This window comes from Polypterus senegalus, chromosome 11, assembly GCF_016835505.1.
Source record: "Polypterus senegalus isolate Bchr_013 chromosome 11, ASM1683550v1, whole genome shotgun sequence".
In the NCBI taxonomy this organism is placed as follows: Eukaryota; Metazoa; Chordata; class Cladistia; order Polypteriformes; family Polypteridae; genus Polypterus; species Polypterus senegalus.
In genome coordinates this window covers 143,371,836-143,398,651 of record NC_053164.1, presented here as the reverse complement: position 1 = coordinate 143,398,651, position 26,816 = coordinate 143,371,836, and the positions used below count along the sequence as shown (strand labels likewise).

General features: G+C 36.6%; 1 protein-coding gene across 4 annotated transcripts in view; it reads right to left on the bottom strand.

Moving 5' to 3' along the window:
* The window catches only part of msrb3 (methionine sulfoxide reductase B3), a 191,418-nt gene that overhangs the window by 139,661 nt on the left and 24,941 nt on the right, over positions 1–26,816 (bottom strand). For 2 of the 4 annotated variants that reach the window (XM_039769737.1, XM_039769738.1), the window contains 2 exons: positions 20,806–20,863; positions 13,001–13,126 (listed from right to left, as the gene is read on the bottom strand). In XM_039769737.1, coding sequence (XP_039625671.1) covers positions 13,001–13,126; positions 20,806–20,818 — 139 coding nt within the window. In that variant the 5' untranslated portion in view covers positions 20,819–20,863. The remainder of the gene's footprint in view (positions 1–13,000; positions 13,127–20,805; positions 20,864–26,816) is intronic. The other 2 variants (XM_039769739.1, XM_039769740.1) reach the window with 1 other exon arrangement.

Genomic DNA, 26,816 nt, shown 5'->3' with positions numbered 1-26,816 from the left:
TTACAAGTATTACAATTACCTCACTGTAAACTTGCACTGCAGTTGTAATATTGCACAGCCTGAGCCACTTTATGAACCATTTGCATCTAAATTATAAGCACATGTATATTGTACTTATGCTTTCATATTGAATATTTTTCATTGTTTTTATCGTATTATTATTATTTTATCATTTTATAGGAAAACAAGTTTATGGAGGATTTGCATATTGAATTTCATTGTACCATACAATAACAATAAAGGAATTCAATTCAATTCAATAGAAGAGAGCGCATATTTACTGATGGTGATAACTGGCTTCTAAGTCGATTTAGATTTCCAAGAGCTATCTTCTTGGAGCTCTTGATATCATTTTTAAGATGAGATGCATTCAGGTATGTATATTACATTATACAGATACATTTTTAACTTCAATTAAATAATGTATACTGTTATTAATTAAACGTGTTGGTTCGGTGTTGCAGTGGTAGTGATGAGCTGGTGCCCCATCCAGGGACTGTTCTGGCCTTGCGACTGGACTGGATGGATAGATGGATTGGAATAATTAAATATGTACTACGAAGATTACGAAGATATTTCAAAGTTCCTTAAAAGTTCTCAAGAATCCACATTTTAAGCTTACAGATGACTTGACATTAATTTTTAAAGAGCTTATTTTGTGGCAATTGGTTACATGGAGAAAGAAAATGAAGGAGAGGAATTGGGTGTTGGCACGTTTGAAAGAGACAGTACTGCTACAATAAATCATTTCATCGAGAGTCGCGCACATCCCAGCAAGCATCTTGAGGGGGAGGCAGGTACAATCTCTAGACGCGAAGCCAGCACATTGTTACCACTGCTCCATCGTGCCCCCATGTTTAATACATGCTTTAGTTCATTTCATCATGAAAATGATATCAAGTATACATCTTAGTATATAGAGCTGTAATATCATGATTGTAATGTGTTCTGTGTCCTGTTGGCGTAAGAGAAAGCCCATTTAAGAAGCATGTACTGATTCACATACAGAGTACATAAAAGAACACATACAATACTCAGCATTTAACGTGCTATTTTAGTTGCGATGGGATCTGAGAAACTCTAATGACAAAATAAAAGTAAACATTTCAACCTTTTTTTCCACTCTGTCCCTATTTTTTTTTCTTTTCTCTGTACCCTAATACATTTCCATATGACAATCAGATGGTGGCCTACAACTAGCCTTTTTACATTGACTTTGATATCTGGCCACTTTATTAAATTTGGGCACTGTGCAACTTTCTGAATATAAACCTCCGAGTTTCTGTGCCACTCGGTATCACTCGATCAACTTCCTTTTGTTGTTTATATGACTGCTTAAGTCAATAAATACTAAGTTTTTCCTTGCCTCCACTTCACATTCTCTCAAATTCTTTGCTTACATGCTTTTGCCATTGTCTTTTAACCAAACACTCAATTGGGAAGGTGATATTTATATTGATTTGCAAACTAAAATATGCAAACTTCTGGGAGGAGTCGGGGTGAGACAGCAGGCATGTGCACGTGCATTATTTTTAATGCTGTCTGGTATTCATGGAGCTGAGGTGTTTGGAACTAGGTGTACGCATGGTTTTGTGCGTCTGGATTTTTTTGTGCGCACGCACATTTGCACTTTTGTCCATACACCATATTTTAGTGCGAGTTCTACATGTGGTGTTATGCATGAGGCCCCAGGTCCTAATAAACCAATTGTCCTTCGTTCACTCAGAATATGGAACCAATGTAAGTAATACTTCAAGTTAGAGAACATTTTATCTGTGGCACCTCAGGATTATAACCATCTTTTTCCACCCTCTAAAACTTTTTAATGTTTGGGAAACGTGTGGGATGAAATCATTTAGAGATTTGTATATAAATAATGCCTTTGCATCCTATGAACAATTATACTCCAAATTTAGCTTCCCATTGTGGCGGACAGCTGAGGCCCTTACTCGTCCGGGATTCCGCAACAGTGGAAGAACTGGGGAGACAACATTTCCAGGACATTTCCTCCCCTGGACTGGCAGAGGGCAACCCCCTTGGCTTCTTTTTCTCCATCGATTGGGGCTTAGCGATCCACTGTGCTGCTGCAGCATGCACCTCTCTGTGCTGCGTGCCTTGTGCTGCTGTGTTGTGTTGGGCCACAAAACGTATTTAAATTTGAGTCTTCTGCCAACAGATGGCCAGGTGTTCCATCTGGGATGCTATTTGTGAAGCCCAGGGCATGTACAGATGCCCTATTCCTGACACATACAGGGAGAACATACCTTTAGCACACAGCATACTGTTTATTTATATAAACTCAGTCCAGCGCCAGTCCTTTTTTCTCCACTCCTCCTCCAGGTGTGACGGAAGTCCTGCCAAATAGGGCCCTGCACAGGTCCCAGCAGGGTTGAGCTTCCATGCTGATGACCTGTGGCCCAGCTGGAAGCCAAGGGGGCTGTCCTCTGCTGGTCCAGTGGAGAAAATGTCCTGGAAATGTTGTCTTCCCCCAATCCTTCCATTGTTGGGGCAATCCACCCGGGTAAGGGCTCCGGCCGTTCAGCACACCATCAACACAACTTTTCCACTATCTCCAAATCAGAAACTTTGGTAAACGAAATCTGCCCAACAATCCCTCCTAATCCACTAACAGCTGTGTTTGGTGTACTCACAGATGGGCTTAAAGTGGAGAAGGACAAACTGTAATTTCCTTTACTTCACTATTGGAACGTAGACTTATCTTGCTCAACTGGAAGAATCCAAAACGATCTCTTTTAAGTCAGTGGGTAACTAACATTATATACTATTTGAAATTAGAAAAAAATCAAATCCTCACTTAGAGGATATGTTCAAAACTTTATAAAAACCTGGCAGGATCTAATCATAACATTTTAGAATAAGCATTTATATTGGGGAGAAGGACTTCTTTCCCTCTTTACTACTTTACTCTGGCTGTTGGGCTTCCTCACTTTCTTATGGGTGGGGAATTTAGTTTTGTTATGTTTGACTTGATTGTATGGAATGTTAGATGCTTTTCTTCTTCATCTTTCGGCTGCTCCTGTTAGGGGTTGTCACGTGGATCATCTTTTTCTATACCTTTCTGTCCTCTGCATTTTGTTCTGTTACACCAATAACTTGTACGCTTTTAATAAATTCAATTTAAAAAAAAAAAGGATTAAGATGTAACTTGTTCTCTTTCCTCCTCCCCCAACAGCCCTCCCACCCATATCACCTCCCCAAGTGAGGCTAGAACACACTACACAAATTTCCAGTCCTCTGACATGCCAATAGACAGGGCACAAACAAACCCCCAGCAGTGGTGTAGTAAGGATTAAACTCTAATTTATGACACAGTCCATATATAATAAACCTAGGCCATGATATTGAAACAGTTAAAAAAAAGGGAAAAAAACTAGTATAAATTACTAGTTACTTAGTAATTATAAAAATATACATATATTTAATAGAAGAAATTTCAATATAGTAATTGGAAAAAAAAATGGTGTCCAAAAAGAAAACTGAATATATTGCTACAGCAAATGTTGCACTACAAACAGACCAAGTTTCAACCAGAATCTTCTTTGCATTGCCAAAACACAATGTAACTATGCAGATAATTATCTAATCCTGCTTTCTAGTTACTGGTGCAACCAATGCTCTGAAACTAACCTGCAAATAGATGGTTTAATGTGTAGGATTAATACTTTGCAGACTCAATAATTAAGGAGCAGAGCATTAAATCATAAAATCAAAGGCAGTAAATGTTCTGTCAGAAATGCTGATCCAACCGGTACTATTTAAGAAGCAGAAAAAAGAGAACTAGGAATATAAACAATAATAAGATGGTTAAGTTTGCAAATGAAACCAAGCTAGGTGGACTGGCATATAATCTTGTATCCTTTGAATCATTACAGAAGGATCTTAGAGAGCATACAGGACTGGGCAGATTTTCAGCAGATTAAATTTAACACAAGGAAATGTAAACTATTATAGGTCATGTCAGGTCAGGGAGCATGCACTGATAAAGCCTGTTGCTGCACCCACCACAAGATGAAACAGCTTGGGATCCTGATTGGCAACCCCCCAGGAAAACACTTGATCCAGTCCCACCCTTCCTGCCACAGCCAGGTCCCCTTAGCCTGGTCCAGCCACTTAGGCCCTCAACAATGAGGATCCTGCAAGCAGGATCACCCTTGGCGATTTGCGCCACATGGCCATAGTGCCATAACTGACGCTCTCTCACAATGCAGGTAATGTGCCTCAGTTGGGAGCAACTGCAACTGCTCATTCAACACAAAGTCAAATCAACAGTACCCAAGGATTCTCCAAAGAGACACAATACCAAAGGAGTCCAGTGTTTGTCTCAGGTCACTGGATAGTGGCCATGTCTCGCAACCATATAGCAAGACAGGAAGCAGCAAGACTCTAAAGACTTGGACCCTCATCCTTTTGCATGGATATCAGGAACGCCACACACCCCTTTCCAGCAACCTCATGACCCTCCCCATGCTCTCCCAATCCATCTACTGACTTCATAGGAAGAGTCACCAGAGACATGTCGAAACTCTCTCTGCAGACACACTGCTGATGGCTGTGCCCAAGAGGTCATTAAAGGCCTGGATCTTGGTTTTTATCCAGGACACTCGCAAGCCTAGACACTCCGACTCCTCACTCACTCTCTCTCGAGAGAGCCCCAATCAGAGCCTCCATTGCACCTGAGAAGAATCAGAGCCTCCATTGACTCTGTAAAGATCACAGCATTGTTAGAAAAGTCAAGATCAGTGTACAGTCATATGAAAAGGTTTGGGGAACCCCTCTCAGTCTGCATAATAATTTACTCTGCTTTCAACAAAAAAGATAACAGTTGTTATTTCTTTCATTTCCTAGGAACATCTGAGTACTGGGGTGTTTTCCAAACAAAGATTTATGTATGAAATTAAATCAAATGTGGAAAACTGGCTGTGCAAAAATTTGAGTACCCTTGTAATTTTGCTGATTTTAATGCACGTAACTGCTCAAAACTGATTACTTGCAAAAACAAATTGGTTGGATTAGCTTGTTAAGCCTTGAACTTCATAGACGGTGTGTCCAATCATGAGAAAAAGTATTTAAGGTGGTCAATTGCAAGTTGTGCTTTCCTTTGACTCTCCTCTGAAGAGTGACAGCATGGGATCCTCAAAGCAACTCTTAAAAGATCTGAAAACAAAGATTGTTCAGTATCATGGTTTAGGGAAAGGCTACAAAACGCTATCTCGGAGGTAAGAAATGTAATCAGGAAATGGAAGGCCACAGGCACAGTTGCTGTTAAACCCAGGTCTGACAGGTCAAGAAAAATACAGGAGCGGCATATGCGAAGGATTGCGAGAATGGTTACAGACAACCCACAGATCACCTCCAAAGACCTGCAAGAACATCTTGCTGCAGATGGTGTATCTGTACATCGTTCAACAATTCAGTGCAATTTGCACAAAGAACATCTGTATGGCAGGGTGATGAGAAACAAGCACTTTCTGCACTCACGCCACAAACAGAGTCGCTTGGTATATGCAAATGCTCATGACAATGACTAGCCAGATTCATTTTTGGAACAAAGTGCTTTGGACTGATGAGACAAAAATTGAGTTATATGGTCATAACTAAAAGCACTTTGAATGGCGGAAGAAAAACACCACATTCCAAGAAATGTCAAATTTGGTGGAGGTTCCATCATGCTGTGGGGCTGTGTGGTTAGTTCAGGGACTGCAGCACTTGTTAAAGTTGAGGGTCAGATTAATTCAACCCAGTATCAAGAAATTCTTCAGGATAATGTTCAAGCTTCAGTCACAAAGTTGAAGTTACACAGGGGTTGAATATGTTAACAAGACAATGACCCAAAACACAGTTTGAAATCTACAAAGGCATTCGTACAGAGGGAGAAGTACAATGTTCTGGAATGGCTGTCACAGTCCCCTGACTTGAATGTCATCGAAAATCTATGGGATGATTTGATGCAGGCTGTCCATGCACGGCAGCCATCAAATTGAACTGAACTGGAGAGATTTTGTATGGAAGAATGGTCAAAAATACCTCCATCCAAAATCCAGACACTCAAAGGCTATAGGAGGCGTGTAGAGACGGTTATATTTGCAAATTGAGGCTCAACTAAGTAATGATGTAATATCTCTGTTGGGGTGCCCAAATTTATCCACCTGTCTAATTTTGTTATGATGTATATTTTCTACGAATCCAATAAACTTAAATGTCACTGCTGAAATACTACTGTTTTCATAAGGCATGTCATATATTAAAAGGAAGTTACTACTTTGAAAGCTCAGCCAATGATAAACAAAGATCCAAAGAATTAAGAAGGGTTCCCAAACTTTTTCATATGACTGTATCCTTCTTTGACCCACAGCCACTGGACGCAACAACCCATGTCCAACCCTCAGTCCATGCAAGCACTATGTACTCTGTTCAAAGTATTATAGATAGGAAGTAAAAATGTTAGGTTTGAATACACAATGGAAGGTCTGAAAATTGAAAGTACATCTTATGAGAAGGATTTATGAGTCATAGCGGCCTCTTCACTATCAACTTCCACAAAGTGTTATATAGCACACTGTGTAGAGTACAAGCCAAAAGAGGTTTGTAACACATTGTAAGGCCTCCTCTCGAGTACTGTGTTTAGTATAGGTCCTTAAGCTACCAAAAAAAAATTGAAGCATTAAGACAAGTCCAGAAAAGAGACATTGTGCTGATTCTAAGCCTACAGGAGATGAGCTATAAGGAAAGATTTCAGCTTAAGCAAAAGAAAATTTATAGGTGACAGAACTGAAGTGTTTAAAATTATGAAAAGATTTAATACAGTGGATCATGACTGTTACTTTAAAAACAGTTCAACAAGAATAAAGCGACACAGTTGCAAATTTGTTAAGGGTAAATTTTGCACAAATTTAGGGACCTTCAAAACCTGACTTGATGTTATTTTGGAGGAATGAAGTGAAGAGGACTTGCAAGCTTTGTTGAGGTGAATGGCATGTTCTCATCTAAATGTTTGTAATATTCTAATGTACAAAATTTTAGGCCAAATACCAGGGACGTCAGGTTTGAACAAGGTAAATTACCATTTAAAGAGTGGGTGCTATGAATCTTCTATTGTGGATTTGTATATGAAAACAATTGATGTTTGCTTTTCTTTTGTCATATAATTACCAAGCAATACAGGGTTCACTGCAGGAAGACTAACATTAGACATCTTTCGCAGTAATGACTAGTACAATTCCATGTACTGTATGCTAAACACTTATAATAGGTCTTACTTTCAATTGCAAAGAAAGAATACAATGCTTATTTGAGGGCATATATTTCAAGCAAACTAATATTGAAGGGGTCAATTTTGCACAATGCAACAATTTACCACACAAAGATTTCACTGATTAACCAATTTACACATGCACACGGTCACTGACATTCCTCCATGCCCCTTTCCTTTGCTGCTGCTTCTGCTGTGTTGCTATTCCCCCACTGGTGCAAAATCGCACTAAAGCAAGATGGAATTTGTTCTGAGATCCAGGATTATCTAATCTCACTTTCTGGAACAGACCCCAGAGCTGATCAATATCTCTGAGATATTTATTCTTTATTTGCAAATATTTAATTGAAACAAAACCTTTTATGATGGACACAACTGCAAATTAAATTAGCTGGGTTCTAAAACTTTAAATTAGATGAGGTTTATTTTCTCTTTTTACCAAATTAACTAGGAGGTTTTTCTTCCTCTTCTCCAATGACATCTGGTCTTAATTAAGACTACTTGTAGGTGCACTAACCCTAAATAATCATTTTCTTAAGGAATGAGATTTAAGCAGTTCAGAAACTGTTAAAAATCAGTTTTAACATCGTAAAAACCTGGCTTATTATAATTCAAAGCTGTGGAAACAAACGTTGTGAGTGTACATATGTGTGTCTGTGTGTGTGTGTGTGCGTGTGTACACATACAACAATTCCATGCTAAGATTTGGACAACCATGGTACAATTACATGTTTCACTGAATATTCAGACATGGAAATATCAAAAATTATGTCAATAAATACAACCAATGTGTTATGTACAAAAGTGCTGGTACATGTCATGTTTCATTAGATTTATTAACAATTTTTAATGCATCAAAACTTGTCAGTAGATCCTGCATGAGTCTCAGTTGTTCCAAGACTACTGCAGATCTCTGAATTAATTATGGTATCAAAATGTTTTTGCACATACAGCATCAAGTGTATTTTTTCTATTCAACTGCTGTGTTCTTTTGGTCCTCTGGCAAGTTGACTGGAGTGTGTTATGAAGAATAGAGGCTGCTCTTGAAGCATCTCAGAACCCAGAATAATTTTAAAAACCAGGTCAGAGGTTCCAAAACAAAAGTTTTATTAAAGACAAAATAAACAAACAGGGTCAAATAGTAGGGACAAACACAGTAGAACTGAACTGGGTAAAGGGACCAAACCATCAACCTCTCCTGGTGTTTCGTTATAGGGCTTGGACCCTGGCTCCAATTTGTGAAACAGTTGTCCAAATACCCATGACTGGGCCGGTTCTTCTGTGCTCTTTTCTCTTAGACCCTAGCCTGTTCCTCTGACTAGATTAGTGCTTGTTCCCTCTCCTGAGATCAATGGTCATTAAATGGCTTTAAACCCTAAACTGCAGCTATTCTGGCCAAATTTACCAATTTAGTGTATTAAGTGTTGACCCTTTAAAATAACTGGTGCATGTTTTCATTCACCCTCAATGATGTGCATATCTCCTGAGAAACTGGGTTAGGACAATATTAAATAACAGATACAATGACACTTGGCCTTAAAAGACTCTGAGCACTGATAGAGGGTAGAAGACAGAAGTATAAGCTCACAGTTTTGACATTTTAAGCAAGGAAAAATGGAACATTTCCAGCACTTGTTCCACTGGTCTTGTCATATAGAACGTGACTATAATCACAACTGATCAGCACATACTGTAATGTTACAGTGCTTCTTTTCTCTCCTACCTTAAGAATGTGCTGCTTGAGTTATGCCTATTCGACACAAAGACCCAAAGTGCCCTAAATTCTCCTAAAGTAGCCTTTGTGGTTACATCTAATTAAACCTGTTTACTGTTGATTGGTTCAGATTTAATTTTAAACTCCACATCTATTTATGAACTTTCTAAGATGAAAATCCCCTCGCTCAGTGTTTATTGATGATCACTGTATAACTTTTCTCCTGTGTTCTTTATGCTAAAAGTGCTATTTGTTTTCTCAATGCATTCTCCACCAAAACTGAAACAAATGATGCAGCCATTGGTTTTCTGGAGATAACTTGGTTCACAACTTGCATTGATTAGGCACCTTCATTTGCTGTCTTTCTGTACAGTCAGAGATAATTCTTTGTTTGTGATTAGTATTTTTAGAATTAACACAAATAGTAGTCACTTGGGTTAAGTATGATTTAGAAATGGAGCGTTATTTGCTATAGTCCAGATGCCATGAAGTCAGTGTGAATATTTTGTGGCTTTGTTTTTCAGACAGCAGTCCAGAGATGCTGAATGAGAGGGTGTATGGGGTTTTAACAGAAACTGAAGATTACTTGGAACAAACAAGTAATTTTGCCTGGTAAAAATACCACACAAGAAAAAAAGTTACAAAAAATGTTCTCTCTCTTGAGGAGGAAAGGTTCATAATATGCTAGTAAAAGCAAAATTACACTGTTGTGAGCAGTTAATTTATTTTTAATTCAATTGTTTGAAAACAGTATTTTCATATTTAAATCTTATAATTGGAGCACACTCATATTTTCACTTTACATGCCTCCATTGGGAACTATCATTAGAAAGAATAAGATTTATTTTTGCTCATATGCAGACGATACCCAGCTATAGCCTTTTTTTTTAACCCAAACGATGTTCTCCAATTCTGTCCTTAATTGTGCCAACTGGGTTAAAGTACTGGATGGATGATAACTATTTTTCTCTGAACAAAAACGGAAATTTTACTTATTAATCAAAATGACAGACTGCAACAATATTGTGTCACATTTTAACTCTGCTGGTCTAAACATTAGTTTTACTGAATCAGCACACAACGTAGGTGTTATCTTTGACACCAATAATGTTCCTTAAAGCACACACTGCAAAGCTACATAAAATGTTTTTCCTAGCTTAAGAATATAAGAAAATGAAGACAGTTTCTAAATATGGAGGATACCAAGAAATTAATTAATGCCTGTATTTCTAATAGAATTGACTATTTATATGCATTATTCACAGGCTACTCAAACCATTCTTTATAGACCTTTCACAAAACTCACAAAAGCTGCTGCAAGAATTATTACAAGAAATAGAAAGCACCATTACATACTTTTGAGTTTTAAGGTCCTTACAATAGCTTTCAGTAATCCTTTGAGCTGATAATAAAATCTTCCATTATATACAAATCTTTAAATAGACAAGGATCTACTTACCTATATGAAATCATCATTATTTACAAATCTGAACATGTTTTAAGATCTCAAGATGCCGGCATATTAAAAGATTGCAAGAATTAACAAAACAACAATTTGAGAATGAGTTTTTAGCTACAGGGCCCCAAAGTTGTGGAACAATCTATATGCTTATATAAAAATTCCCCTTTGGTTTCAGGTTTTCAACCCAGGCTGAAAACTATTGTATCTTTGCTATTAGTCACATGCATAAATTATCAGTAATACAATTAATTATGAACTGTCTAACCCCTGCGGTGGTCTGGCGCCCTGCCTGGGATTTGTTCCTGCCTTGCGCCCTGTGTTGGCTGGAATTGGCTCCAGCAGACCCCTGTGACCCTGTGTTAGGATATAGCGCGTTGGAAAATGACTGACTGACTGTTACTAACCCTGCTCTATTTTGTTTATCTCCCCAGTATCCTGCTGTGGCACTTTGTGCCAGTGCTCTACTTAAAAGCAGTTTTGTTGTCCATGAAAAAAACACCAGAGATACTGTGAGCCGTGATGTAAAAATTCTGTCATTGTATTAGAATTCAGCAAACAGTTGTACTGTAGAATGCCCAGGAAGGGGTGGGTGGATATTTGGCTCAGGTCTCCAGGACCGTAACAATGCCTGAAACCATCTTTTGACTTTGCTTGTTATAACTGATCACAGACCCCCCCCATTCCAAACCCAAGGTTTATTGTTATCCATGGGTGCTACCGAAAAAGTGATGTTTTATTTTTTTTCTCTCCTTCATTCTCAACTATTTCAAGTATAATGATAATGTTAATGGACTAATAGTATTAAGTTTCACTTATGTTAATCAATTTGGAGCTGCTTATTTTACAGTGTGTTTAAACAAATCTGTATCGTTTTAGTGTATGCATTTTATACTTGGTAATTTAAAAACTGGTACTTGTATTTTACATGTAAGCTTATTACAGCACTCTGAGCTTGCACTCAGTAAAGAGCACCATACAAAAATAAACAAAACTGAAAATTTTATTATATTTAATATACAGTATTGTATAATTTTGGAGATAAATTTGTATATATGAAATGTAAAACTGCACATCCATGGGTTGTTAATTTTTGACTTACACATTCATATAAGCAATATGCACTGACTTGATGGGAGAACTATTCTAGCAATGGCATTGTGTTTTACAAAAGGTAAAGGGAACAATGACCACTTGTTCACATGTAGGTCATTGGATAGTGAATGAAATTGAACTATTAAAATTGTGGATCAGTAGTACAATGCCAAATTATTTCACTTTTAGCTACATGAATAAATTCTTACATAATGAAAAACCAGTTGAAACCTGTAGCTTTCCTGTTTTCACAAGTTTTTATGAATTATGGGACTTGTACCATTCCATGAGTTTACAGAAAGGAAACTGGATTTGTCTATACCCACAACATTTACTTTTGAATACAATTTCAAAATTACACATTTATAGGTAAAAATCAAAGTAGGCTCCAATATATTCAACAGTAGGTAAAGCTGCAACCATTAACATTTTGACAGCAGTGCTATGAGGGAGGTACTGCTGCCATTGTTCTATTTGAGAATGTCACCTTTATAGCGCCAATGCAGTCTTTTAATATAATGAGCTTCTACATACAGTATGCACAAAATCTTTTGAACCCATTGCATTATCACAAGGTCCAGCAGCATTAATCATAGGCAGGAACTAGCCATATATTGGATGCCAGCCAACTGACTCACACAACTGCAGACAAATTAATTAACCTAATATGAAAATCTTTGGTATGTGTGAGGATACCCAGTTCAGGAGCAAACTCAGGTGAACACAGAAATAATGTTCAAGCTTTACCTGGAGAGTCAGGAGGCCAAGAAATGAAAGCAGGTTCCTGGTATTGTTACATAGCAGTGCTAAGCATTGTACCTTCAGTTATATTTAATGCTTTACTAATTAAATTAAACATACTGTACCAAATCTAAAGAAAATGGTAACACAAAACAGAATTTAAAAATACATTGTGAATGACACCAAACCTTGATTTCTGCTTCAGAAAAGTTTTTAACAAATATTAAACAGTGATGAAATAATTTCAAAAGTAAAAAGCAATATGTGAAAATGCACACGCAATTGTGAAATAAAACACATTTTGCAAAATAAGGCTTTAGTGGAAAAGTGCTTTTTTAATGCAAAGAAACTTCTATTGCTATTCTATTTATTATAAAAACGTGTTATTTTAAGCTTAAAGAGCTGCTGATATTTAGTCATGCTTTAATTTATAAAAACAAAAATATTTAAATTGCATGCAGCTATTCATTGATCATGCAACCACTTCAAAGCAGAAGCTGCTCTCAAGTCAAGCTAGCCAGACTTCTCATGAACTGTTAAATGTTCAAGTTTCAATTAGATTTTTTACTCTACATATTAAATAATAGCAGAATTTTCAAATAACATTCTGAATTATTAAAACATTAAATTTTGTTACAGTTTTCAACAGCAAGAACAGTCACCTGCTGGCTTGAGTTAGATTTATTTCTTTGCAAAACACAACAAACAGCACCCATTCAACCTGAGGGAAGTCCACAGGCTCGCTCGGGCACTGGCTGGTTTTTAGTCACCAAATGAAGTAAGTTGAATGCGGACATCGCTGAGGTATTTCCACAAAACAAAATGTAAGGCAACGAAGAGAGTGAAGCTACAAAACAGAGGAAAAAAAAAAATAAAAGAAAAAACACACATTAACAAATATTGCACACAACATTCAAAACAATGCTTATTACAATGTTGTTTCATTTGCACTGATATTTACAAATATATGAGTTACTTTAGTGTCTAAGAAAAAACTAAATAAAAATTATTTTAATGCAAAAAACTTTTAATAAACCGGTGTAATAAACCAGCGAACACAGGTTAGGTTGAACAAAGTTAAAAATACAAACATTGTATTAATAAACATTTAAAAAAAAATTTTGTATTATAGTCTCTTTAGAGTAAATGCTAAAAAAATTCAACATGATGCAATGCTAAATTCCACATACAAAAAGATAAACAAGTAAATTCTATAATCTTCCAACACAACAATCCTGTCTAGTAATGTTCACTGCAAGTTTAGTAAAATCACAGAAAATATTCAGGAACTTCGCTGAATTTGACGAAATGTACTGAAGTCAATGGGGAAGGAGGAACTGAACTAGTTTTGAGTGGCTTATTATGGTACAAACCCTTATGCCTAAAGGAGATTTTGGTATTATTGGGCCTAAATCATGTTCCCAAAAATAAAAGGCTAATTCTGCTTATGTAATAAAAGAGCTTCAAATAGTTGAAATTTAGTCAGTAGAAGAGACACTCCAAAATTTTAAAAGAAAGTCTTTATATGAGTAAAAACCTTTACTTCACACCAATGTCCATTAAGAACAAAAAGTCATTTTTGGAATTTCTATCCAAAAAACTGGATTTAACAGTAAATAACCAAGAAAATGAATGATGCATAACCCTGTAATCAATTTCCGTTCCCCCCAATCAGCTATCATCGTGCCACTTTTAGAATTCATATCTCATAGTATTGCAAAGTTAAACAGTTTGGCACAAAATGCCCTGTTTTTTGGAATCATTTTGTTTCCCATTTTGGAAACATTTAGTCTATTGCACCTAAACAATCTCTCAAAACAAGAGATGCAGCTGCAGTTGAATTTTGAGAGAAAATATATATCTACACAAGCACACTTTATATATCACTCAGTAGCAACAAGTAAACAAGTTGAAACTTTGCATGTATAATTATGCACTCATTCAAGCCTTTACTTTCAAAATTACTTTTCATGCTACTCCTTGAAACAATTTGCTTTCCACTAGACCTAAAGAAACCTTACATTTTGTACACTACATTGGGTTTTTTGTGCTGCAATTCTGACATCTTCTCCTGCCTTCTGCTGCAGTTGCTGCACAGAAGTGTACTGTGTTTTTTTTTTTTTTTGTTGATGTTGCTTTTGTTCTTGCATTTCACATGTGGAATAAACCAAGTACATGCATACATTTTCAAACCAGCTTCTCCCAATGCCTTTCGTGGAAGCCCTGGGCACAGTGCAGGAAATAGCACTGGACAGGGCAAAAACACACCTACACCTAAATCATTCACAGTGTCCAAATAACCTAAATTGCACATTTACAGCATGCAAAACAGAGGAGCAGAACAGAGGCTTTGGATCAAAAGGGTGATAAAAAAAGTTTGATCAAAACTTGAAGTGGGTACAGTATAATGGTACTTCACCAGCATGCTAAGAGCACTGCTCAGAAAACATAGGTAGAACGTGCAACAGACACAATCTGGATAAGGTAACTGAAATCATGATGCTTGAATTGACAAAATGCACAATATGAAACTTTAAAGTTATATTGAGCAGTACTTCCAAATCAAGCATAACATCAGGTCCTTCAAGAAAACAATCATTTTCAATAGTATAAACTGTGACTCAAGTTCTTTATATTCTATATCACTAGCATTCTGTAACTTTTTTAGTGCATCCTCAACAGCAGGTTTTCTTTTACTTCAAGTCTTCTTGCACATAATCCCCTTGTAGTGTCATAGAACCTTTGTGTGTAAAGATGCATAAAGATCAGCTGTCACAAACGCAATTTATTTCTTGCCTTTTACACACAGCTCTGATCTGTATTATGAATGACCAATCTTAAACAACTATACATCATTGGAAAGATTTGAAACTCCGCTATCCAATGATGATTATCCCTGTGTGTGGCTTAAAGTCATTCGCTCAGCTGTTACATGCTTCTGGTTTTGGCATATATGTGTGCAAATCGCATATTATACTAACGAAAGAGAGCAGGCAACATGGAGACATAACTTATTTGAAAGAAGACACCCTTTGGTAAGTTCTTCTTCTTCTTTCGGGTGCTCCCATCTTCTTCCATAACTTTTTGTCCTCTGCATCTTGTTCTATTATACCCATAACCAGCATGTCCACTCTAACCACATCAATTAACCTCCTCTTAGGCCTTCCTCTTTTCCTCTTCCCTGGCAGCTCTATCCTTAGCATCCTTCTCCCAATAAACTCAGCATCTCTCCTCTGCACATGTCCAAGCCAACGCAACCTCGCCTCTCTGTCTCCCAATCGTCCAACTTTAGCTGACCCTCTAATATACTCATTTCTAATTGTATCCATCCTCGTCACACCCAGTGCAAATTTTAGCATCATTTTAGCATCTTTAACTCTGCCACCTCCAGCTCTGTCTCCTGCTTTCTGGTCAGTGCCGCTGTCTTGAACCCATATAACATAGTTGGTCCTGTAGACCTTCCCTTTCACTCTTGCTGATACCCATCTGTCACACATTACTCCTGACACTCTTCTCCACCCATTCCACCCTGCCTGCACTCAATTTTTCACCTCTCTTCCACAATCCCCAATACTCTGTACTGTTGATCACAAGTATTTAAACTCATCCACCTTCTCCAACTATACTCCCTACATCCTCACCATTCCACTGACCTCCCACTCATTGACACACATGTATTCTGTCTTGTTCCTACCGACGTTCGTTCATCCCCTCTCTAGAGCATATCTCCACCTCTCCAGTATCTCCTCAACCTCCTCCCTACCATCACTACAGATCACAATGTCATCAGCAAACATCATAGTCCACGGGGACTCCAGTCTAATCTCGTCTGTCAACCTGTTCATCACTTTTGCAAATAAGAAAGGGCTCAGAGCTGATCCTTGATGTAATCCCATCTCCAACTTGAATGCATCCGTCACTCCCACCGCAGACCTCACCACTGTCACACTTTCCTCGTACATATCCTGTACAGCTCTTGCATACTTCTCTGCCACTCCCGACTTCTTCATACAATACCACAACTCCTCTCGAGGCACCCAGTCATATGATTTCTCCAGGTCCACAAAGACACAATGCAACTCCTTCTGGCCTTCTCTACACTTCTCCATCAAAATCCTCAGAGCAAACATTGCATCTGTGGTGCTCTTTCTTGGCATGAAACCATACTGCTGCTCACTAATCATCACCTCACTTCTTAACCTAGCTTCCACTACTCTTTCCCATAACTTCATGCTGTGGCTCATCAATTTTATTCCCCTGTAGTTACTACAGTCCTGCACATCCCCCTTATTCTTAAATATCGGCACCAGTACACTTCTCCACTCCTCAGTCTTCCTCTAAATTTTCAAAGATTGCATTAAACAATCTGGTTAAAAACTCCACTGACATCTCTCATAAACACCTCCATGCTTTCACAGGTATGTCATATGGACCAACGGCCTTTACAGTTTTCATCCTCTTCATAGCTATCCTTACTTCCTCCTTGCTAATCCGTTACACTTCCTGATTCACTATCTTCACATCATCCAACCTCTTCTCTCTCTCGTTCTCTTCATTCATCAGCCTCTCAAAGTACTCTTTCCATCTGCTCAACATACACTCCTCACTTGTGAGTACGTTTCCATCTTTATCCTTTATTACCCTAACCTGCTGCACATCTTTCCCAGCTCGATCCCTTTGTCTAGTCAATTAATACTGGTCCTTTTCTCTCTCCTTAGTATGAATCCTCTTATACAACTCATCATACGCCTTTTCCTTAGCCTTTCGCCACCTCTCTCTTCACTTTACGCCTTATCTCTTTGTACTCTTGTCTACTTTCTGGATCTCTCCGACCATCCCACTTCTTTTTTACCATCCTCTTCCTCTGTATATTCTCCCGTACTTCCCCATTCTACTACCTGGTTTCCTTTTCTTCCTTCTTGCTGTCACCCTTACTACATCTGCTGTAATTTCCCAACTGTCTGATAACTCTTCACTACCACCCAGTGCAGGTCTCACCTTCTCCCTAAACTCAACCTTGTAGTCTTCCTTTTTCAACTTCCACCATTTGATCCTTGGCTCTGCCCTCACTCTCTTCCTCTTCTTGATCTCCAACGTCATCCTACAGACCACCATCCTATGCTGCTTAACTAACTTTTCCCTGCCACCACTTTGTAGTGTTCCATTTCCTTCAGATTGACTCTTCTGCAAAGCATATAATCCACATGTGTGCATCTTCCTCCACTCTTGTATGTAACCTTATGTTCCTCACTCTTCTTAAAATACGTATTCACCACAGCCATGTTTATCCTTTTGGCAAAATCCACTATCCTCTGACCTTCTTCATTCCTCTCCTTGACACCATTACCTACCCATCATCTCTTCGTCTCCTCTGTTCCCTTTACCGACATGTCCATTGAAATCCACTCCAATCACCACTTTCTGTCCCTTGGGTACACTGTTCATCACTTCAAATATCTTCTTTCTCCTCCATTGCACACCCAACTTGCGGGGCATATGCACTAACAACATTCATTATCACACCTCTAATTTCCATCTTCATAATCATTACTCTATCGGACACTCTTTTAACCTCCAAAACTCTTGACATACTGTTCCTTCAGCATAACCCCCCTATCCCATTTCTCCTCCCATTCACACCATGATAGAACATTTGAATCCACCTGGCCTTACTCCCCCCCCTTCCATTTAGTCTCTTGCACACACACTCCTTCCTTCTCTCCACCATATCTGCTAACTCTGCTCTTACCAGTTTTACTTTACATTGGCATGAGTCACTAGGTATGTCAACCTAGATGATAGGTTTCACTGGAGCATGCTTCCAACTGCCTCTGACTCACTACGATTATGTAAATGAAGGCTATGACTAGAAATCACTGGAAAAGCAGGCTAATGTGACATGGCCTTAAGAGACAGGTTTATTTAAAAAAAAACAAAAAAAAAAAACAGTAAAATGGCTATTGTGAAAACATGACTAATATCATTAAATTTGAGCTACATTGAGTAAAAGGAAACAAAACAAAAATATCATTAATATTAAACAAATGGTGAAATGTATAAAAATTTGGCAAGTAGGAAGGTGACTTCTTTGAACATGCATGAACTAAACATGTTTAAGCCTGTTTATTCTTTTGACACTTTCTGTTTTCATTATATTTCATCCATTTCTTGTGATGCTTTTGTTTTAATAAACAACAATTTCTCCTAAAGATCTTATTGCTGGCACTCATTTTCTAGTTAAAGGTACAAGTATAATGCAAGTCTCATAATAACTGCAAAAATCAAAGTATATATATTTGAAAATCAGTCTTTATTTATAAAACAAAGACTACTTGATTGATAGAAAACTTACAGCCTCAACTGACCTTTAGGCCAAATCAAAATAAAAAAAAAATGTGTTCGCTAAAATATTGCTTATAATTAATAAGCCAATCAAAAGATCAAAACAGAACACAATTAGATAACTTACCAGGATAGTAACACAAATGTATTGCTTATAAATGCAACAGTTGAAAAGCAAATTGATGCCTAGCACCCCAGTTGCATCTTTGGTTCAGCAAGTCTTCAAACCAAAAATCATGCGCTGCAAACAATCTATTTGCCATAATTACTAGAAAAGTTCTGATAATAACAAGCAAATTAAAGTGACTAGACTTTGCCAACACTATTGGGAGTTTGACTGGAATGGAGTACTTTGTTCAGTCTTTTTAACACATTAATGATAAATGTGTTTGGTGTCAGTAGATGATGCAACAAAAAGAAAACCTCTATAATTAATGGTGTTGTGCTATTATGCTGCCAAAAACTACAGGGATTTTTTAAAATCAGTGTAATTCTGAAATTTATCAAGCATCAGGATATAATGATGAAACAACTTGTTGCCTTTGTTGAAAAGTTGCTGCTTGGCCATTGTTGCATGACTGAAAATGACAAAATTCTAATTATATCTCACAATCAACAAAGGAATGTTGGAATGAAAACAAATGAGCACTTAATAATAGCCCTTTCTGTCAGCATTCTGTCAAACTGTGGACTGAATTAAAGCATAGACCTTTGGTCATAAAGGATCTGGAAAATGTCTACGGAGTACTAGCCCAGAATCACTCTGAATATATTTTTAAACTTTAACATATTATAGGAAAAGGTTCAATATATATTCTGAGAAAGAAAACATTATACTAAAAACAGACATAGGGAATACAATAGTACTGTAGCATTACTTATTTTAAAATGATGATAATAAAATAACTGCATTATAATAAAAGCCTGCAGTTTTCCTACATTGACCCATAATAAAAAGTTCACTGAGCAGTTTAATTTAGGCATTTTTATGAAGGGATCGAACAAATCAAATATTTCTAGCAACAACCCTTGAGCTGTGTTTTGAATTCAAAAGTCTTAAAATAAAATGACCTAAATAATCTGAGTAATGAATTCACAGTAGTGAAGTTGTATTTGAAACAAATGCAAACTAGCCTCTGTATCATACATATCAAGAAGACATCTTCATACTATTCTTCTTAGTTATATAAACCACTTACATCTTAACACCAGCAAAACCAAGGAGCTGGTCGTGGATTTTAGGAGGCCCAGGCCCCTCATGGACCCTGTGATCATCAGGTGACTGTGTGCAGAGGGTGCAGACCTATAAATATCTGGGAGTGCAGCTGGATGACAAATTGGACTGGACTGCCAATACTGATGCTCTATATAAGAAAGGTCAGAGCAGACTATACTTTCTTACAAGGTTGGCATCCTTCAACATCTGCAGTAAGATGCTGCAGATGTTCTACCAGACGGTTGTGGCGAGTGCCCTCTTCTACGCAGTGGTGTGCTGGGGTGGCAGCATAAAGAGGAAAGACGCCTCACGCCTGGACAAACTTGTAAAGAAGGCAGGCTCTATTGTAGGAGTAAAGTTGCACAGTTTAACATCTGTGGCAGAGCGACGGGCATTAAGCAAACTCCTGTCAATCATGAATAATCCACTGTAACTTCAGTGACAGACTTTTATCACTGTCTTGCTCCACTGACAGACTGAGGAGATCGTTCCTCCCCCACACTATGCGACTCTTCAATTCTACCCAGGGGAGTAAATGCTAACATTACTCAAAGTTATTGTCTGCTTTTTATTTTTATTTTTTCATTTTATTACTATTTAATTTAATATTGTTTCTTTGTATCAGTATACTGCTGCTGGATTATGTGAATTTCCCCTTGGGATTAATAAAGTATCTATCTATCTATCTATCTATCTATCTAGTTGGAAATACCAGGTCTCATTATAACAGGCAACATCTACATTTAAGAATATTCAGCAACACCAAGGTTCAAGTGCTTAAAAGAAGACAATATATTCTTATAAGAACATTTGTATTTTCAGAGTTTCAAAACAATAAACAGTGGTTTACTGTTTCAACTCACAGACACTGTTAATGACACACTGAGAGAAACATCAGAGATTTACCATATGTAAATAAAAATGATATTCTCAAACTCACAATTCAGAGTTGTGTGTTAAATACTTACAGTTAAAGTGCATATTATGCTTTTGCGTGAAATCACCTTGGTCAATGTCTGGAGAGGTCTGTTATTAGTGCAAAAAGAAGAAATGTAATTATGAAACTTTAAAGATCAATCACAGATCCGACAAGCTCAGAATGGCACAGCTTATGAAGCCTTTACACTGTAACACAATAGTATAAAAAAAAAAAACACAGAAAGAAAAAAAAAAGAAAACTGAAGAATGCATGTGAAAGGAGCTCCATCTAGTGGGACGAGCTGGTCATCATCTGGTTAGGCAGCAATGCAATGATAGTTCTTGTATTTATTTAACAGTTCACTTCAAAACATCTTGTTTAAATCCCTAGCTGTGATATCTTGCATAGCTCAAAATTATTCATTCAATAAATAATAAAGGTCACCTAATTTAATTGTGTAGGTCTCAAGCACAGTTGAATTTCATTATCTTTTCAAGTAAACTGATAAACTGACCCCATGATGTTCCAACTATTAGAAACCTAAAGAACTGCAGTCACAGAGCAATATGGTGAAAATGTTATACTGTACAAAACAAAAATACCACAATGGTGCCAATGAACAAAGGTATGCATAAAGTTTGCACCCAAGGAAGACATCTGCCAATATACAGTATAATGGTGCTTTTCCACTAGTTCCAAAACACAGAAGTTTAATTTCTCTTACCTTCTTCAAAACATTTCTTTAAGCCATCCACAAAATTCCACTGTTCAGTTGGTTTTATTTAGAACATGTACACTGTGCTGATCTGGGACATGTCATATAGACTATGGTGATATTAAATCCACTGATTGTGTCAGTCCATGTCTTCGTCTAGATGGCACAACTATAAATTTAAGCACTGTTTATCGGAGGTCTGTTTTAACACACTCATTTTAGTTGTTTTGGCTCAATTTGAAATTATGAAATTTGAAATTATGATAATAGTACCTTTTCATTTAAAATGGAATAAACTGGTCTCTTAAAAAAAAAACACATGTATAAAAAAACTTTAGTAAATGCACTGTTAAGGGTGCAAATATTTGTCTTTTACACTTGATGAAATAAATATACAAGTAAAGCATTCCATGAGCTATGTTCTTGCTCTTGGTGTTAAAGTAACAAAAAGTAGTAGAAGTGAAATCCTGATATGAAACATGCATAACAATTGGTAGCTTAAAATTAGTTTATTGTCAAATAGAAAATTTTCAAATGTTCATGAAGCTACAACAAACTTCTCTATTCTTTTTATGTGATATAGCTTATTGCAGGGGTCAATAAATGTGTTTCTTAAATTTTGCTATTATAGAGAAACCTGTGTGTAGAATTAACTAAGTTTAAATGATGCTTTTATACTATCCCCAAGAGCCAGAAGAGATACGAGATGCTTACTGTTTTGCATTCAGGTCTAGGTACTTAAACAGTAAGCTACACTATTGCTATGCTCTCATCTTACCCCTAGGCTGAATAAAAAAAAAAAAAAATTAACTCAGTCCTGTTCATAACCATTTTCTAAACAGATGTATTTTATTGTTGATGAATTTGTTTTAATACTTTGAGGAAAATTACTGTAGTATAAATTTTGGAGAACTAGAAATAATAATGAACTATGGAAGTTAGAGAGGAGGAGACTAATAAAGTAAAACTGAATGAACGGTTTATGTAATCAATAAGGTCATTTTATAAGGAAGTACAGTACAAATGATAACAATCACAGCCGTTGGGGATAGTTATATTTTAAGTAAAGGGATGGCTTATCGCTAGCAAATCATATTTTGAGCCATGTTGCCATTTGTTATGGCCACAGAAGTGATGAAAAAAGAGGTATACTTTCACAGCTAGTCACGATTATGTTAGATTACCACACACGAATCAGTCCACTACTAGGCACGACCACAGATTTTCAATATATTGTCCATTCTTTTGTCAGTGTTGCCTCTTTATGTATCAATGCAGACCTGGGTCAAAGTAATCTCGATCTCGTATTCTTTGGACCTAACACAGTAAATAGATATATTCAGCCAGGCAGGTTAAGCTGACAGGTATACTGACTACACTAAATGGCATCAGTCTAAATGAAGAATGTAATATGAAGAAGGGAAAACAATGCATATACCAGTGTAGGTCAAAACCGGGAGATCAAGAACTGAGAAATATGTTCAAGACATGAAAACCAAAAACTGTAGCCAGGTGGTGTAGCAAGCAAGTCAAAAACTCAAAGGCACACAAACAAAGCCAAACTGCAAATACATGATTAAGGTCAAAAAGAAGAGAAAACGTCTATAACAGATAATCAATTATAAAGCAAGGAAATTAGTGCTAGGGTTTTTGACTTGAATCCAGAAACTTGGACTAATGAGGAAGTTCACAATGCTGACTTTTTATACTACTGTGGTAATTATGACATTCATCACACACTCTCAACCATCCTGCCTAACAACTGCATAGAAACCAGCAAAAACAACTGTTTCAACATTGCATCGTCCACAAAAGAACAAGAGGGCATCATGGGAGAACATGATTCAATTTAAACAATGTTAAAAATATGTGAAATCAGAAAAACTAATGTCCATCCTAATGTAACCATTAAATTTGCTATAGGGCTTTGCATATTTCTAAGAGAAATAATTACTTGGTTAAAAACAAATGCCAGATCATGACAGCAAGGTAACATCTAAAATACTGTTTTGAGCCAGTACCACCTGTTAATTTTGTTATTAAAGAAATGCAAATTAGCATCAGAGATGTATGTACTGTGGTCTAGGAAAAAATTAACCTTTGCAAAGATAATCCTAAGCACCTGGGGTAAAATAAAGGGCAGTAATTTAAGCCTGTGGTTTCCATTTTTCCTATCTGTGCTACCCGCAGTTGCTTTGTTCTATAAGCAGACCTCTCTGAACACCTAAAGTCATGTTACACTGTTACAATTTGCACCGTTAACTTTTAATGGGGTGATTAACATTGAACTGGTGTAAGTCAATTTCATTTGCTGTCACAGACGACACAGTTTGGCTGGCATCCTGATCGGAATGGATGTTTCCATGTGTGGCCAGGGAGCTGTTATTATGGAATTATGTGGATAAATGGGCATCTCAGCCTGCCAAAGAACCATTTGTTTCAGCCAGGATGTCACCCAACTTGTGTCCTCAGTGACATTGGAATTGAATTCCTAAAAGAAATGTAGATGGTCATGACAATAAAAATGACATCTGCAATTCAATGTTAATTTTATCTGTTGTAATTGAAATCCTGTAAAGTCATTATCTTTAACACAAGGAAAATTCACTTGATCATGACAAGAAAAACTACAACTCCAGAACACATTCCACATTCCATTCTTTTGGATGATCATACTCTTTTATCAAAACAAGCATGGCACTGTACAATATGGCAGCTCATTTTCTGAAGAATTATTAATTAATAGGTGGTCACAGGCCCCCATTTACACCAAAGATGATATACAGTACATTATCATACCATAAAGTGATGAAAAGGGTGTTCAGGCTTACATGGCTCAGAACAAAAACAACACTTCAAAAGATCCTCATAAGATTCCTTATAGATGATGCTCTAACTGCCCTCCGGACACATACCGATTTAGATGTGTGTACAATAAATCTGGCCATCAGTATAAAGATGACCTAAACTATGAGCCATGGGTTCAACATGACACCAAACATCTCAAATATTAAATACACCCTTAGTGTGTGGAGGAATTCAGTTACTAGGTTTTCCTAATTCATGGAGCTTGTGTCTTGATGCTAAACTGAAAAATGTATTGATAATATTGTGACAGTGATGATACTCCTCTCCACAAGTTTTACAAACAACAAAGATGGTGTACTAGACCTGAGATCTCAATACACTCCTATAAGAATAGGAGTTATGGATATCTTTTGCTCAACAGGAGCAAGTCTTTTGACCTCTACTGCCTCAGAAGAATAGAAGAGATTACATGTCAGGAATGTATACTAAACATATATACTATATTTACAAAAACACATATTCCATGGCATGTTTGTGCTATTATCTCAAAGATGCCCGAGTTGGCTTAGTCATCACAGCAGAATGGAAGACCAACAAATTCTACAATATTTACTGTATACAGAGTTTGCTACTGAGACCTGACCTGCCTGAAAACCTACCCTTGGCTACAGTGCAAACATTACTTGGGGGAATGGCACACCCACTAAGAAACCTGGAAAGAAATGACAAAATACCAACAGTTGAACAGTGCAAGTGGTCAACAAAGACATCAAAAATAAAGATTAGAAGAGGAACAAGTGTAAGGAGAAAAGAAAGCAAAGACCGAAAAACAAAACATTATATTACCTGATGAAGCTCCTTTTGTTTGTAACAAAATAAACTTTATATGCAGTTCCACAACTGGACTGTGTGGTCAAAGAAGGTGCTAAAAAATCACAAAATATTGACTAAGATGAAGAATTCATTCTTTTTCAGGATATGCAAATGCCAACAACTACCATAGTTAAGAACATTAACTGGGGAAGTACTGTTCTGCAATTTTAATTTGCCTAGGAAGATGTTAGCAGCCAGCTAACTTACTAATGTCATTAAAATTATGCTATGAGATGTGGACTTGAGTTTTTCTAAAACATTTGCCAAGCTAGCTTTTTTTTGTTTTCCTTTTCTCTCTTGCAATTTAGCCTCTAACATATATGATTGTACAGTTTGTGAGTTCTACACATTTGCTGATTATTTGAATTTGTTTTGAATTCTTCACAGATTGAGACAATTAACTAAGTGTCTATTGACAGAGCTCAGCTATTTAAAAACTGCATTATTTAAAATGTAAACTGTAAAGTCAGGAACTAAGCTGGATACTATCTACTTGCCCAGCCTCCCAAGACAATGTACCTAATTTTGGAAAGCCTAAAGTCATACAGGTTTGAGGGTAACAGTTCTAATAAAAATAGAAAGAAGTGCATTAAGTAATGCTTTTTATCTAACATTTTACGCAATGTTAAATTTGCCTGCTCTGGCTTCACTTAATGTTTTTACAAAATTTTATCCCCGAGTACCTGAAATTTGATATTTATGTTTAGTCTTTATATGGCAATGCAACACTGCCTTGAAACAGAATACTAACTTTTGTCCTCCTTGTTAAATATTTATCTACATAAAACAACAGATATCTTCATAGTTCAGTAAGTGCCCAAGTTGATATATGAATGATAGCTGCAGCAGTTTATAACTAATATCTGCATAAACATGTTTTTTTTCTTTTATTCCATCTGTAGCCATATCATCAGTACTGAAACACAGTAAATAAAACTATAGCAAATAGAATGCAATGGAAACAACATAGGGAACCTAATACACATTTTTTTCATATAAACCATAGGGGAAGAAATGGTAAACTAGTACAATCCTAGTAACTTTGTACAGTGCATTAAAATTGTGTTTAATGTATTTGTTTTTTTATAAGGAGAAAAAGAGGGTACTTTTAGGAAGTCTGTGAATCTTTGTCATTTTATGCTTACAATAATTATTTGAGACTTAAAATTTAGGCTAACTGTGAACAGTTCACAAATCTCATCATGTACTGTATACTAGTCCCAATTAAAAAAAAAAAAAAACTGGTTGGCTTGTATTCTATAGGTATAAAGGATACTCAGGATAATTGATTAGCTTACTTATGAATATTATAGTACATAAATGATGCAACAATTACAACATATTATATGCATTTTAGGCATGAGACAATGCACTTATCCCACAATATAATTCAGATTGTGATTGAGGCATCATTATACAGTATTCTCACAATATGAAATCTTCATAAAAGAAATGTAGGGCATATTTAGTGTTACTTGTTTCAGGGCAGTATTCTACACAAACTTTGTATTCCCACAAATTCTCATTTTTATTGAACAAATTTCTTCAGCATACTTTGGTAAACAATCTCTCTTTAGTTGTTGCAAGAATATTCAATGTCTTTTTACAGTACTATTATATAATTGTAAATAGTTGTTACTTAGGACTTTTTTTCATTTTTTAAT